Here is a 13,426-nt window from a genome sequence, read left to right on the forward strand (position 1 = left end):
CTTAGTTTAGATTGACTTTGTCAACTTGGATCAAGACTTCAGAGAGTCTGCTTTCAGGCAGTTTATTCCCAACAAATTTAAGCTTGATATAATTTGGGGAAGTTTCCTAGTGTAATACAATCTCCAGCGCACAGGGAAGTCTAATTACATTGAAATTCACTTAGAGTACATGTCATTTCCTCTATAAGATGGGTTTGAGAGATAGGCCACGTGTAATAGCTTAAGGGCTTAGGGAAAGTTTTGGCCTAGTCTTGGGCCTACAGGTAGTTTAGAGGTCTTTTGGGCTATTAGCCACCCTTGGGGGAGCCTCTGGGCATAAAGATAATATAAGGGCCATTTAGACTATTATGTATCTCCTCCCTTCCTGATTGTGGGAGCTTGAGAAGCCCCTGGCAGTAAGGATCATTTAGATTACTAGCCAGCTCTAGTCCTGACTGCAGGAGATTGATATGGCCTGGTCCCACAGATGACACAGATCACTGGGCTACTAATTACTTCCAATTGCCAGTCTTCTGGATGGAAGGACAGGTTTTCCATCTTTCCCATTGGGAGGACAATCCTATGTGCTTAACATTCCTGCTTTCTCTGGAGCTCTATGGGTGCACGCATCTTCATGCTGTGCTCCCAACAGTGCTCATAAGCCCAATGGTTTCTGAGAACTTAGTGTCAAGTAAATTGCAGAGGGAAGAGGGACCCTAGTATGAGACCCTTCTCACCTTTCAACCCTGACTTCCTCTCCTATAGAAAGGGACCAATGACACTTTGAGGGCTTGAGAAGGCTGGAGAGTCAAAACATAGCATCTTGCATATCTGAATATGCCTGGTGAAAAAAAATGCCCCTCATCCTGGCTAAACTAGTAATCCACTCAACAAACAGGATGTTAGAGGGGAGTGGTCTCTTGCCATCTGAGTGAAGCACCTTGTTGTCTTACATTCCAAAAGTACAGCCAGTTCTCAAGAAGTCATGCCTGGTTTATTGCCCTGGCCTCTAACCTCTGTGGAAATACTTAAAGAGTACTGGATTTTAATCAAGACAGTGGCATGATTTTTCATACTCACTTTGTATTTAGAGAAGAGGTCTTCAGGGCACATGTACTGATAAAGTAATTGTGAGAACAGTGTCACATCTGGTGGCTACCTTGAGGACTGGTAAAATTCTACAAAGAGCTTAATGTCGTGTGTCTGGGGAGGAGGTAGTAGGGTATGTTTTGCTTGGGAACTGTCATGTGGTCTGTGTGGCCTGTGTGTAGAGGGTACACTGTAGTCTAGGCCCTGCCGGCTAGGCAGGGAAGAGCCTAGAACTTAGGATAAAATGAAAATGTGGCTGATAGGCACAGCCAAGTAAATGAAGGCTAGTTCACTTACTGAAGCCAGTAGGTGGTGGTGAGCCCAAGCAGACGTGGCCAGCTGCATGGAGGATGTAGATTGGTTGTGATCAGGGAAGCCAATTACTGACTTCATGGGTATCCTGGGGAGACTACCACCTGAAGCCCTTCAGGTACTTTCTGTATCTCTCAGTGTGGTCTTGGAACACACAGAACAAGCACCCAGTAAGAACAGGGGAGAGAGCCTGGCACCTTCTGACTGAAGACAGTGTGCCCTGCTGATAGTGGCTGCTTTCTGGTTTTAGAATGTGATTTGTCGTTGAGATTATCTCATCTTTGTTGACTTCTGTGCCTTCTAAGAATCCTTCTGTCTTTTCCATCTTGTCCTGTCCTGTCCTTTCGGGTAGACTGATGACGAGGATGACATTGAGGTATGACAATTTGTGAATGTGAAGAATTCTGTATTTGCCCTTCTGTGTGCTGTAGAGTAACCTAACATAGTCAGCATGGAGTGTTGGCACTGTTTAGCACTTGGAACTGTGCATGGACATTTTCTGATTGGCTTTCATGTGATCACTAACCATCTGATCAGTTCTTGTCATGCTGTTTGTGCCAGAAAGTAAGGCACTAACTGCATTTTCCAGTGTCCCTGAGCAAGGACTAATCATTACCCAGTCCCTAAGAGCAGGTTCAGCCCTGGAAAACTGGACAAAGACTTTCCTCTTCCAACCCCTTTCTGTTCTTTTTACAACCCAAACATGAGAACTGGAATTCTAGCTTAGCTGTGTATGTGGTGAGCACAGTGGTGCATGACTGTAACCCCGGCACTTGAGAGGCTGAGGCAGGAGAATTGTGAGTTTCAGACCAGATTAAGTGACATAACAAGAGAATAAAGAGCAAAACAGAGTAGAATCAGGTTGGGGATGGAGCTCAGTGGCACAGCACCTGCTGTGGATGTATATGGCTCTGGGTTTGATCCACAGCATCAAAAGCAAAAACAAACCAAAGTAAATATATAGAGCACCCTCCAGTCAGGAAGGAAGGAGCGCAGTGAGGGTTGACCCTGGGGACAGAGGAAGGAGAAGCATAGACACTTGAGCACAAATTTGTCACAGGTTTGTAACAGTGGCTGAGAAGCGAAAACTTGGAGCTGATCTTGGTCCATGTTCAACATCTTGTGGATCATCTTGCTCTTCACTCAGAGTAAGCATTGTGCGCATATAGAACTCGGTATAGAGTTCTAGAAAACCTCTTGGAAACCTATATGCGTGCTTTTTTGAGAAAATCAGCCTGCATTTCTAAGGCTTGTTACAGCAAGCATCTGCATTTTCAATGAAACTAAAGTAGTATTGCTGAGTTCAGTTTTAGCTTGGTTTTATCTGGCATGTTCTGTGACCTGACACTCAGCACATCTGGGACCTCTGGCAAAGCCACTTATTCTTAGAGACGTTCAGTTTCCTTTCTGCTAAAGGTGAGATGAGGTTAGGTCTACAAGAACCCGCAGCATTAGCTTAGAAAATGAAGCTCAAGGCGTTTGATGGACAAGTCAAGTGTCAGGCCTTGTCAGGGTTTTGTTTGATGTTTAGCTCTTGCAGGAGGGAGTTAACGTCAGTCTCCCCTAGATGGCATCTGATCCAGTGCAGGATGGATAGGTGAAGTTCCTTCTGGGGCCTGTTGTGTCTCTTTCTGGTGTTATGTCTTCCTGTGGAGATGTATTTGCAGTTTGTTGGCATTCTCTACGACTGACAGAACTCCAGAATATACTGAGTATACACCAACAGAGAAACCGGAGGAGAGAATGTTTCCCTCAAAGCAAAGCTCGACGGCCTCTCTGGAAAGTGTTCCTCACATCTTAACATCACTTTGGTTTTGCAGTCTGGCAAGTTCTCTGGCAGTTCTCCAGCAACACCAAGCCAGCCACAGGGTCTGAGCTATGCCGAGGATGCAGCTGAACATGAGAACATGAAGGCTGTGCTGAAAACGTCATCTCCGGCTGTGGAGGATGCCACCCCTGTGCTTGGTGTGCGCACTCGCAGCCGGGCAAGCCGAGGTAACTTTTGGAGGGTGGGGTTTGGCTTCTCAGGTAGGCCGTGCCATAAAAATGGTCCCCATTGCAATTTGTAGATGACTGTGCTGCCAGTTTCTGCTTTCTTCTGAAATTTTTAAATTTAGTTTTGTGAGCCTCTGGAATATGTCACAGCCTACTATGGAAGTCAGAGGACAGCTTGTACGAGTTCTTCTCTCTCTGGTACGTGGGTTGGGGAAGGAACTCAGATCATCAGCTAATCAGCAAGTCCCCTTCCTTACCTGCTGAGCCATCATGCCGGTCCTCTGCATTCCTTTATCCACAACATTACAAGCTAAGAAAGACATGAAAACATGACTGATAGCCAACAGAGGAAGTAGACAATCGTGCATAGTCCTGAGTCGTCATCATACTGAAATGTATACCCAAGGTCTTGAAATGACCTTTGCAAGTCATGTTTTAAAAACTAAATGAAAACATACATACGTAGGTTAAATAAAAGTAGATGATTTTTACAGATAACTAGAATTTATAAGGGTCAGATGGACTTCATGAAACCACAGAATAAAACACTTGAAGTAAAGACCATAGTAGACAGGTTTAATAGTAGATTTTTATGTGACAAAGAGAAAAAGTATTAATTTCAAAGACAATTTATTTGAAAATATGCAAAGAGAAGGACATTGAGAAAATCAGAACACGGTGTAAGAGATGCATGTGCTTAGTGAAACAACAAGTTACCCACATGTCTAAAACACAAGCAGAGGGCCCGGAGAGATGACTCAGCAGTCAGAGCACTGGCTGCTCTTCCAGAGGGCCCAGGTTCAATTCCAGGCATCTTCATGGCAACTCACAGACATCTGTAACTCCAGTCCCAGAAGATCTATACCCTCCTTTGGTCTCTACAGCACCAAGAACACACATGATGCACAGATGAACTTGTAGACAAAACATCCACACATACAAAAGAAAAGAACAAGGAGAATAAGTATAGAAAACCACACATAAAGATAACATTTTTCTAAGAGAGAAGAGATACACTACCAACCTATGGCCCAGCTATAGAAATGGTGGTTTATTTTTCAGCAGAAACTGGGAGGTTTAAGCAAAACAATAAAAGGCATATTGATGTCTTAAATGCTGGAAGAAGCTTTCCTCTAGCCATTTATCCCAGTGGAGATTATCTTTCAGAAGTGAAACAAGCATACCCTTTATATTCCAACAGTATCTCTATTGACACGACTCATTCCCTGTAGACTAAGGTTAGATACCCAAAAGGGAAACTTAAATATGCGTTTGCTTTCAAACAGTTCCACAGCTTAAGAGATGCAGTGAAGATAAAGTGATAGTATGCCATTATGGCCCAGACTGCTCTCTCCATCTGCTATGTCTACATGTCTTGGAATGAAGCCTGGCCCCTTGGATGCATGACAGGTCATGTCAGTATTTTCCCAATGCCTGCATGGAGGTGTAGAGGTCCTAAGAAAGACATGTATAGAAGCAGAAAGAATGGCAACAAGTAGCAAGGAGAGTGACCAAGAAGAGATGCAAAGCAGAACTCAATTCCAGAACGAGGTCACCAGAAGACAAAGTCATCACAGATTGGCCCAGTAGTGCTGGACCAGTTGCGAGAGGTGATCTTAGGTTTCTCCTGACTGCTACATTAAAAAGAGGTCACTGGGGAGGTGTGGATGGGAGATGCTGGTAATTCTCAGAGGGGAGGGTCTCTAAATTCCTGCATTTCTGCCCAGTGCTCTGAAAGTCTATCAGGACCAAATGGAGTTGAGGGAGCTGTGTGAAGTTTGTGAAAGGCAGTTCAGATTTCAAAATAAGACACAGAATTGTAAACCAGTAGGTGAAAGGGCATCAGGGCCCTGCTCCATGAAAGACAGTTTTGCTGTTGATGGCTCTACTCTGAAGACAGCCATTGTCATAGAGACTGTGTGGTCCAGTCTGAGAGCTGGATCAATCACGGGGCCCCCTACCACCCACCACAACACCCAGACCTTCCTGAGAACACATGGAAACTCAGCAACAACTCTAAAAGGTGATTTGCAGGGAATTGCCCATTTTTAAGATGGTTTATGATCGTGAAAGAAAAGGTGGCCTTCTGGCTAGAGCAAATAAATCCCCTTAGCTATAACCAGCAAGCAGGAATACTCTTTGGGCACATGCAGATACTGTAGGTATGCCACTGAAAAGCTAAGCAAAATATACTTTACAAGCTGTGTCAACAATTACAACAGCCCTTGTCACTTGAAGACATTGTTCTCAGTTTCTTTCATGTTTATAGTAGGATTTCAAGCACACACTTGCACATGGATGGACATAATCCCTTGTGTGCACCCATAAATATCATAGTTTACTAAACAGTGAGCCACTGTTCCTAGATAGTTTGATCAAATTCTAGATCATTAATAGCTAGATGCTTATGAATCTCAAAATTTTAAATATAACAGTATGAAAGAAGAGGTAAAATACATATTTATTAATATATTAATGTTCATTTTAAAATCATTTAAAAATCACTTTCCTTCCCTGAGAATTTGGTTTCAGCTGGGACTTAGTCAGGCTGGATTATCAGTGGCTATGAATTTGAGAACATAAACCTGTAGGCTTATGAAAGTGGACATCTACTACAAAATAAAGTTTATAGAGATGAACAGTTTGGGATACCCCTGTATCTTTCCTTTTGAAGAAGCTCCTCATCATCCCAGAATTTCCAGAAGGACATTAATCTACCACAAAGACCACAGTCCTAGATGTTAAATTACCATTGGTTTCTAGCAGGTGTTGTTTGGAAACCTGTACTTTCTTCCTCTCTATAGTCAATAGCCATCTATAGGGAGATTTGGACTGTCTTGATGTGTCGTCATTATTTACAAAACACATTTTCTTGTCAAGGAGCAGACAGGTATTTGTCAAAGTCCCTGCTGAGGTCTGAAGAGAGCAGTCCCCTTCCAGTGCTTTAGAGGTGATCCCAACATAAAGTGTCTTATCACAGACCTGCTTGATTTCTCTTTAACAAGAAGGGAGTTCAGTTAGTGACATTGACTAGGCACATATAGCTACTGATGGAGAGCTGATTCATTAACCCTTTGGTGGTTCTCCATGCTTTATTGGATGTGCCTTGCTGGGTATCACTGATGTGCTATGTAGTATCTGGCTTAGGTCATTTGTCCTCAGATAATCACAGGACCTACAGGTAGCAATGGCACATACAGGAGAGAGGGAGAGAGCTAGATAATACAAGAGACAGGAACATAGCTATGTTGTAGGGAAATGCAAAACAAATGTCCCAATTCAGGTTTCCCCTTCACTGGCAGGATAGCAGACACAGGCGGAGACAGACCAGCATCCCATGCACGTCACTAACTCTGAAGCTATCGCTGGCCTTTTCTGGAATCTACCTCGGATGGATGTCAGCTACGTAGAAAACTGATAAGATTTTGCTTCTTTTGCTTTTCTTTTCTCTGCGCACATGGCATTCTCTGGTTGTCTCATCTTCCAGGATCCACTAGTTCATGGAATATGGGAACCGATGAGTCACCTGCTGTCACCGATGATGCAGCTGATGAGATCATGGACCGCATTGTCAAATCGGCCACCCAAGTGCCCAGTCAGCGAGTGGTGCCACGGGAGAGAAAACGTTCCAGGGCCAACCGCAAATCTCGTGAGTGCATTTCAGTTTGACCTGGAAAGTTGGGAACTCAGAAGGAAGTGCCCATTAATATTGTGCCTACCTGCACTCCTTAGCAATAAGGAAAGAAGTTCCTGTCAGTGTCTGCTATTAAGGAGGGAGGGGTGGCGGCTATACTTGTCAAATGTACTTTCTGTATGTGCCCTAGCCAATTAATACCCTGTGTTAACTAGCAAGGTCTTAAAGGTCGTTGAAAGCCTCCAGTATGTGGCGGTAAGGCTTACTACCAAGTGCTTTGCTAGAGGCTGTATTTCTGCTCTTCACCCAGCACCAGAGGCTACTTGCTGAGCTAAAGGCTGGCTCCTCCAGGGCTTACTGTACTCTCTGGCAGGTTAACAACAAAAAGCAGGGGTAGCAAGTGATTTGATGAATAAGCAGAGTATTTACCAGGCTCCCTTTTCCTTTCAACCAGCCTTAAATTAAATCAACGTGATTGCTTTGTCTTTCTGGTCTGTACCTGCTGCCTGCTCTGGACCCCTCTCTCTGCACTGCACTGATTCATAGGCACCCTTCTCTCTCTGAAGAAATAGGATCCCTGTGGATCCTTGGCATCTGTCAGCATTAGCTGTGACCCACAGTGTTTTAGGCACATTTCCCAGGCTTCAGCCTGCTGCTGGGCCATTCAAGGGACAGCTTGAGTGTCCACTGGCCTGGACTATGAGAATAAGAGATGGCGAGGAGGAAAAGGAGTCCCCAGGATAAAGCAGAGTCATGCTACACTGGCAGAGAACTTAGTAGGAATGCAAAAACTAGATACCCCCAGTTTATCCTCTCCATAGGATTGACACAGGGTGACTCAGGTATGAGATGCAATGTTCTGCATGTCTCACTACCATGCTTTTTCTCCAGGATAATGAATGCAAAAACAAATTCCTTCAGCCTATCATACCTTGCTTTTTTTTCATATGATCTACTTCAGTGTATGTTGGGAATCTAAATAACATTGGGGTCAGAGTGAATGATGCAATTTTGTTGAAGTTGGATGGGCTAAGAGTTGGTTTATGGCAAGCTCCTAGGTGCTGCTGCTGGCCCTTAGTACTCATTTTGAGTATCAAGGAAGGCCCTGGAGCTTGTGTTTCTCCACCTTGGATGTATGCTACAGTGTTCTACCAAGATCTAATGGATAGGCATCTTTGCTTATCCAAACCAATGACTCAGGGCCTCTTAGTCCCTGCCCCTTAGAGGATTAGTTACACTGGGTGACAGCACTGGCTGGCCTGGTACTCACTATGTAGGTCAATCTATCTTTGATTTCACAGATATCCTTTGGCCTCTGCTTCCCAAGTGCTGCGTTAAGGGCATGCACCATAATTCCTGGCTTCCCTCAAGGTTTTAATGAAAGACTATCACCACTTGTCTTGTCTTTTTACATCTTCAAGAATACATTTGGTTTGTAGCTCTCAAGCCTCAAGGAAGCCCTTTACATTTCATTTGGTTGCAATTTGCTCTTTTCCCGGTGTGGCTGTGGCTCCTTATCTTGTCTCCTGGTGCACCTGTCTAAGAACTTGACAGTTCAGAGACGTGTTCCTCAGTTAGGCTTAGCTACAAATGGGGATTCATGGGTCCCATCTCAAGGTAAACAACTCAGAACCCTCATTTAACAACACCAGCGGGGATTCACATTCGTAGCGAGGAGAAACAGCACTAGGTGGCCGTGGGTAGGTAGGTGGTATGATCATGAGTGGCATTGCTAGCCACAGGTGACAAACTGTTCTCCAGAGGGGTGATGCTGATCCACACTGGCTGAAGTCTATAGGCCAAATCCCAGTGTTGAGACCCATGCCACACTATGTGAAGGCCATGCAACACTACTTCTTTGTGGACTTCTATTTCCTGTGTGCTAGGAAGGATGGGTGGAGCTCTTAGGGAGCGCTCTTCTTTTTGGATTTAACTTTTCTGCCTTTTAAAAACAGTTTTTAAGAGTGCTATATTTAAAAATAATAACAAGAGATCTTTTGAAACGAAATTTCTGAAGGCCTTTTTCACATCTTCAGGAATTATCTTCAGTAGTTGCTATTGTTTGCCCTTTTGTCAGTCACTGATAAATTAATAGCCAAATGGAAGACGTCTTGCCCATGATAACTGCTGGTCTTTCTGGGATGGGCAGCTTCAGTGTAAGAAGTGTAGGGAGCTTGGGAGTGTGTTCAGCGGTAGAGCATTGCCTAGCATGTGCAGAGCCCTGAGCTAATCCCACCCCTTGCCCCACAAAATAATATACAATCAAGCAAACACAAAGACAAGTGTTTTGGCTAGAAGATACCATGGTGAGCTTAGAGAAAGATGGAAAGAGGTCGCCAGACCCGGGAGTACCCTGACAGAGAATGGGAAGGTTGAGCCAGGGACTTTCAACAGGGAGACTGTATAAGGTATTGACTTAGCTTTCCATTCCTTGGAGATGGAAGTTATTCTACGACTTGCTTGTCAGCATTGGACGCAACACATGGTTCAGATTTTTCTACCCACAATGTCACTGGGAACAATAACGGTAATAATGAATTTTCCTCTTCAGTCTGTCCAGAGAGAGTCTATTTTGGTGGTTGTTATAATTTCCTGTGGTATAGTTACTATTTCAGTGTTATGCAAAGCAGCCATACACTCTGTTTTGATTTAGCCCGACAGAGTTTTCTGTGACACAGTTACTGTAATGTATGCAGTGCCCTGTGCATGTCAGTGTGTATCTCTACTGGGTGGTACTAGCAACAGAAATTGAAGATGGGAGATGAAAGACTTTGAATCCTACTTTAAAGAGATGATAATGCCAAGCTTTTTAAGAGTATAAAGGCAAAACAAAACAAAAAACAACTTGGAAAAAAATCTTTGTGAAGTTCAATGATTTAGATAGACCTCAGTAGGAAACAGTGCTTGCTGTGTTTAATTACTTAATAACGGTGGTAAGGTGAATAGATATAAATGATAAAGATGTCTCAGATACATAGTTCACTTGACTAAAGATGAAGTCCATCCTCTAGAGAAATAAAACAGAATCCTAAAATCTAGAAATCTGTGACCTGTCTATAAAGATCACTTGTGTGACTCCAGAGCCAAGGACTAATTCCACACATGGTGTTTGTACAAGGCCACTGTCCATGCCCTACCTTCTGGTGTGAGACACTACAGTCAGTTCAGACATGCTAAGCCTTTTAAATACACCCACCAGCTCCCACAGCACATTCTGTCTGTTTTCTGACACTGCTAGTTAGCATCTCATTAAGAGACTAACCAGCCTGTGATGTGTTACCCCAGCTCTCCCACAAATTCCAGGCATGGCTCAACATTCGGTTTGGCAGGTCTGACCCAGGGACAGTGTTCTTGGAACTTGAGTTTTTCTATATTTTTGTTTCTCGCTTTTTCATATTGGATTGCATACATTGTCCCAGGAATGATTGTAAGCCCAGGCTTCCTGGATGTTGGCCTTGTTTAGATGATGTGGAAGCTCAATGGTGTTGGAGGGATCCAACCCAGACTGATGCAGAATAGGCTGTGGCAGCTAGGGAGAATCACCCCACTCTTGTTCTTTCTTCTCTTGGACCCATCTATTGAAAGGGCCTGTCTTGCTGATCGCATGCCTGATACCACATACTCTACCTATCAGATATAGCCACAAACCATGGACACATAGTCAGCCTTTTCTTGTCTCAGGTCTTTCCATGTTTGAGAGAGGTTCACACTTTGGCTGTTGAGTTCCCTTTCAAGATAGGATCTGGCTTCTATCTGTGACGGGATCATGAAGTTTTGGGATCAGAGCCATGTGGTTGTAAATATGCTGTCACTTTGCATGACCTACAACAATTGACAACTTAAGGTTTGTCATGGTTGCCCACTGGGAAGATTCTGAGGATACCTGGGATAGGATTACAGTCTCTGATTATCTTCCTAATTCCCGTTCCCTCATACTATGACTATGTCCTCACTGGTTCTCTTATGAGCACCAATCTTGAAGACTGTGAGACACATTTTGCAGTTGTTTACTGAGGATTATAACTATGGTAGCTGATTAGTGAAATACTAGAGACTATTTTTACCTAACCATAAGAGCTCTTCAATCTATTTTAAAAGAAGAGTAGACTTGTCTCACAACACATTAGACACAGCACTGAACCATAACCAGTGTACAACATAGTTCATTTAGCTTTTTTTTTCCAAGATGGGATTTGAAGTATACTGTTTTTTTAAATGACTCTCGTTAAGAAAAAAATTATTTTTCCTTATTCTAAGCCAAATATATGTTCTTATATAGAACAAATTAACACTAGGCCTAAGGCTTTAAATTCCTGCTCTTGGGGAAAAAACAGATGTTACAAAAAAGGACTAGAATTTTTTGGTCAAACTTTTAGAGTTCATGGGCTAACGTCTCTCCTAAAGACAGCTGAGGGTCCCTACCTCAGCTGTGTGCCCAGGTGGAGAGTCACTGCCTCTCAGTGGGCAAGGCTGGACCAGCAGAAGCTAAGATTATGATAATGGGAAGAAATCCGGGTTCAGCTGGAAGCCTTGGTCAGAGAGGAGGTTACAGGGAGACTCCGCTCCACTGCATAGCCCTGTTTGTTTCACACTAATAAATTACCCCGCCCCAAATGGGAAGCCAGCACCCAGAAAGAGAACACCGGCTTTCTCATTCCTTACTACGGCTGTTCTTGTGCTAGACATCCATGTGACCCAAGGGGGAGAATGGTGATGAAAACAGCCTGGAACTTTCAAATTCTTTGCTATATAATACATGAGCTTTTGTGCAGCTCATTTTGGGCAGGGGTGGGGAACAAAGGCATAGATTAAGGGGTACTGCCAACAGAGTCTTGAAATGGGGCCCTGCCTTTCTGGGGAAGGTATGATGGGACTTGGAGGGTTGGAATACGGAATGGAAAGATTCAAGGGATTAGTTTTTTTTTCCTACAATGATTAGTAGACTGTTCTGATCAACTGAAGAATTGGTTAATTTGTAATTAGGGTAGGAGGTAGATCTAAACATTCTAAAAACAGAATAAATATACCTATTTTATGCCCTTCAAATAACCATCGTGGGCCAAATATAATTTATAACTTCAGGGAAATGTAATGAACCTTTCAAATGGCAGGGTTTCTTAAACAGACAATGGCTACTTCTTTTGCCTTTATGCAATCTTCATTTTCATATCAAGATTGCTGATAACAAACAGTAGGACATGTGTACTACCAAGCTAAACCTGAGCCTATTCCATGAGAAATATGAACAACCTCCAGTGACCAACAATGTCCCAGGGAAGGTGGTGTGGACGTTGGCATCTTGAAACTTGTGTGATATATAGAAAACAGCATCTACTAAATTCTCTAAGACGTTAGATAGTTTGCTCCTTGGCATCTATTTAGGAAAAGTCACTGATTATTTCAGTCACAGTCCCAAAAGGTCCTTGGTCAAGTTGAGGCTGAGACCCGTGTCACTCAGAGTCTCTTCGGGACCATCACCCCTTGCCCTGGGCTTTGCCTAACACTTGATTGCATAGGGCCTGGTTACATCCCCAGTTTTGTGTTTCCTCCCATAGCTTTGCAGCTGGGCACTTGCTGACCTCTCGCTATGTGCTGCTTAGTTTCCCTCTCTTGTATTATTGGAACCAAGTTTCCCATGTTACGACTCTTACAGTTCCGCTGCATTCCACTCCAGGGAGACAGTGAGCTTTCCACAGCCACCCACACTTTCTGCAGTCTGCACCCATTCTCTATAAACCCTATGAGGACATCCCTCTCCTCCTTGCAACCCTGTCTTCCCATGGCCTCTCCCAGCGTACTTCATTCAGAAAGAGCAGAATAGTCCTGGGTCACCCTGGATTTTTTGGGTAGGTGGGTATTGATACGCTGAGTACCATATGTCTCTCGCTAATATTTCCTTCTTGTCTCTTTGCTTGGGACCTGTGGGGACCACTGCAGTACGAAGGACCTTGAAGAGTGGCCTGACTCCAGAAGAAGCCAGAGCCCTGGGCCTGGTTGGCACGTCTGAACTGCAACTGTGATGTTTGTAGGCCCTCAGGAAGTGTGCCGAGCAAAGCACCTACTCTGGCTAACCCACCCCTCTCAGCAGGGGCAGGAGACTTAAACATCTGATGGTTCAGAACGGAGAGCTCATTTCTGGGTGTTCCACTGCTTGTTTCGCCACCATGCGTTGACATGGATCTCCAGGAATCTCCTGCATGTACTTTCTTTATCAAGTCAGTTGTGTTTCTCTTGTTTCCTTGATATCTGGTTTATTAGTTCCCAGTGTGACACCTTTTCTAGGAAGCAGCAGTCCTTGTAAGGAACAAATCACTTCTGTCACAGTTGTTATGATAACACGAGGCAATGTGATTAGACTCGGAACCTGGGTCTCCTCAACAACAAAATGTCCAGATATAAATGCCAATGTTGTACACA

General features: G+C 43.8%; 1 protein-coding gene across 5 annotated transcripts in view; it reads left to right on the forward strand.

Annotated features, from left to right (window-relative positions):
- Positions 1-13,336, forward strand: part of Fhod3 (formin homology 2 domain containing 3) — a 412,222-nt gene extending 398,886 nt beyond the window's left edge. For all 5 annotated transcript variants that reach the window (XM_038330720.1, XM_038330721.1, XM_038330722.1 and 2 more), the window contains 3 exons: positions 3,201-3,375; positions 6,863-7,024; positions 12,947-13,336. In XM_038330720.1, coding sequence (XP_038186648.1) covers positions 3,201-3,375; positions 6,863-7,024; positions 12,947-13,029 — 420 coding nt within the window. In that variant the 3' untranslated portion in view covers positions 13,030-13,336. The remainder of the gene's footprint in view (positions 1-3,200; positions 3,376-6,862; positions 7,025-12,946) is intronic.
- Positions 13,337-13,426: the final 90 nt, after the last annotated feature.

This window comes from Arvicola amphibius, chromosome 5, assembly GCF_903992535.2.
Source record: "Arvicola amphibius chromosome 5, mArvAmp1.2, whole genome shotgun sequence".
NCBI classification, from domain to species: Eukaryota; Metazoa; Chordata; class Mammalia; order Rodentia; family Cricetidae; genus Arvicola; species Arvicola amphibius.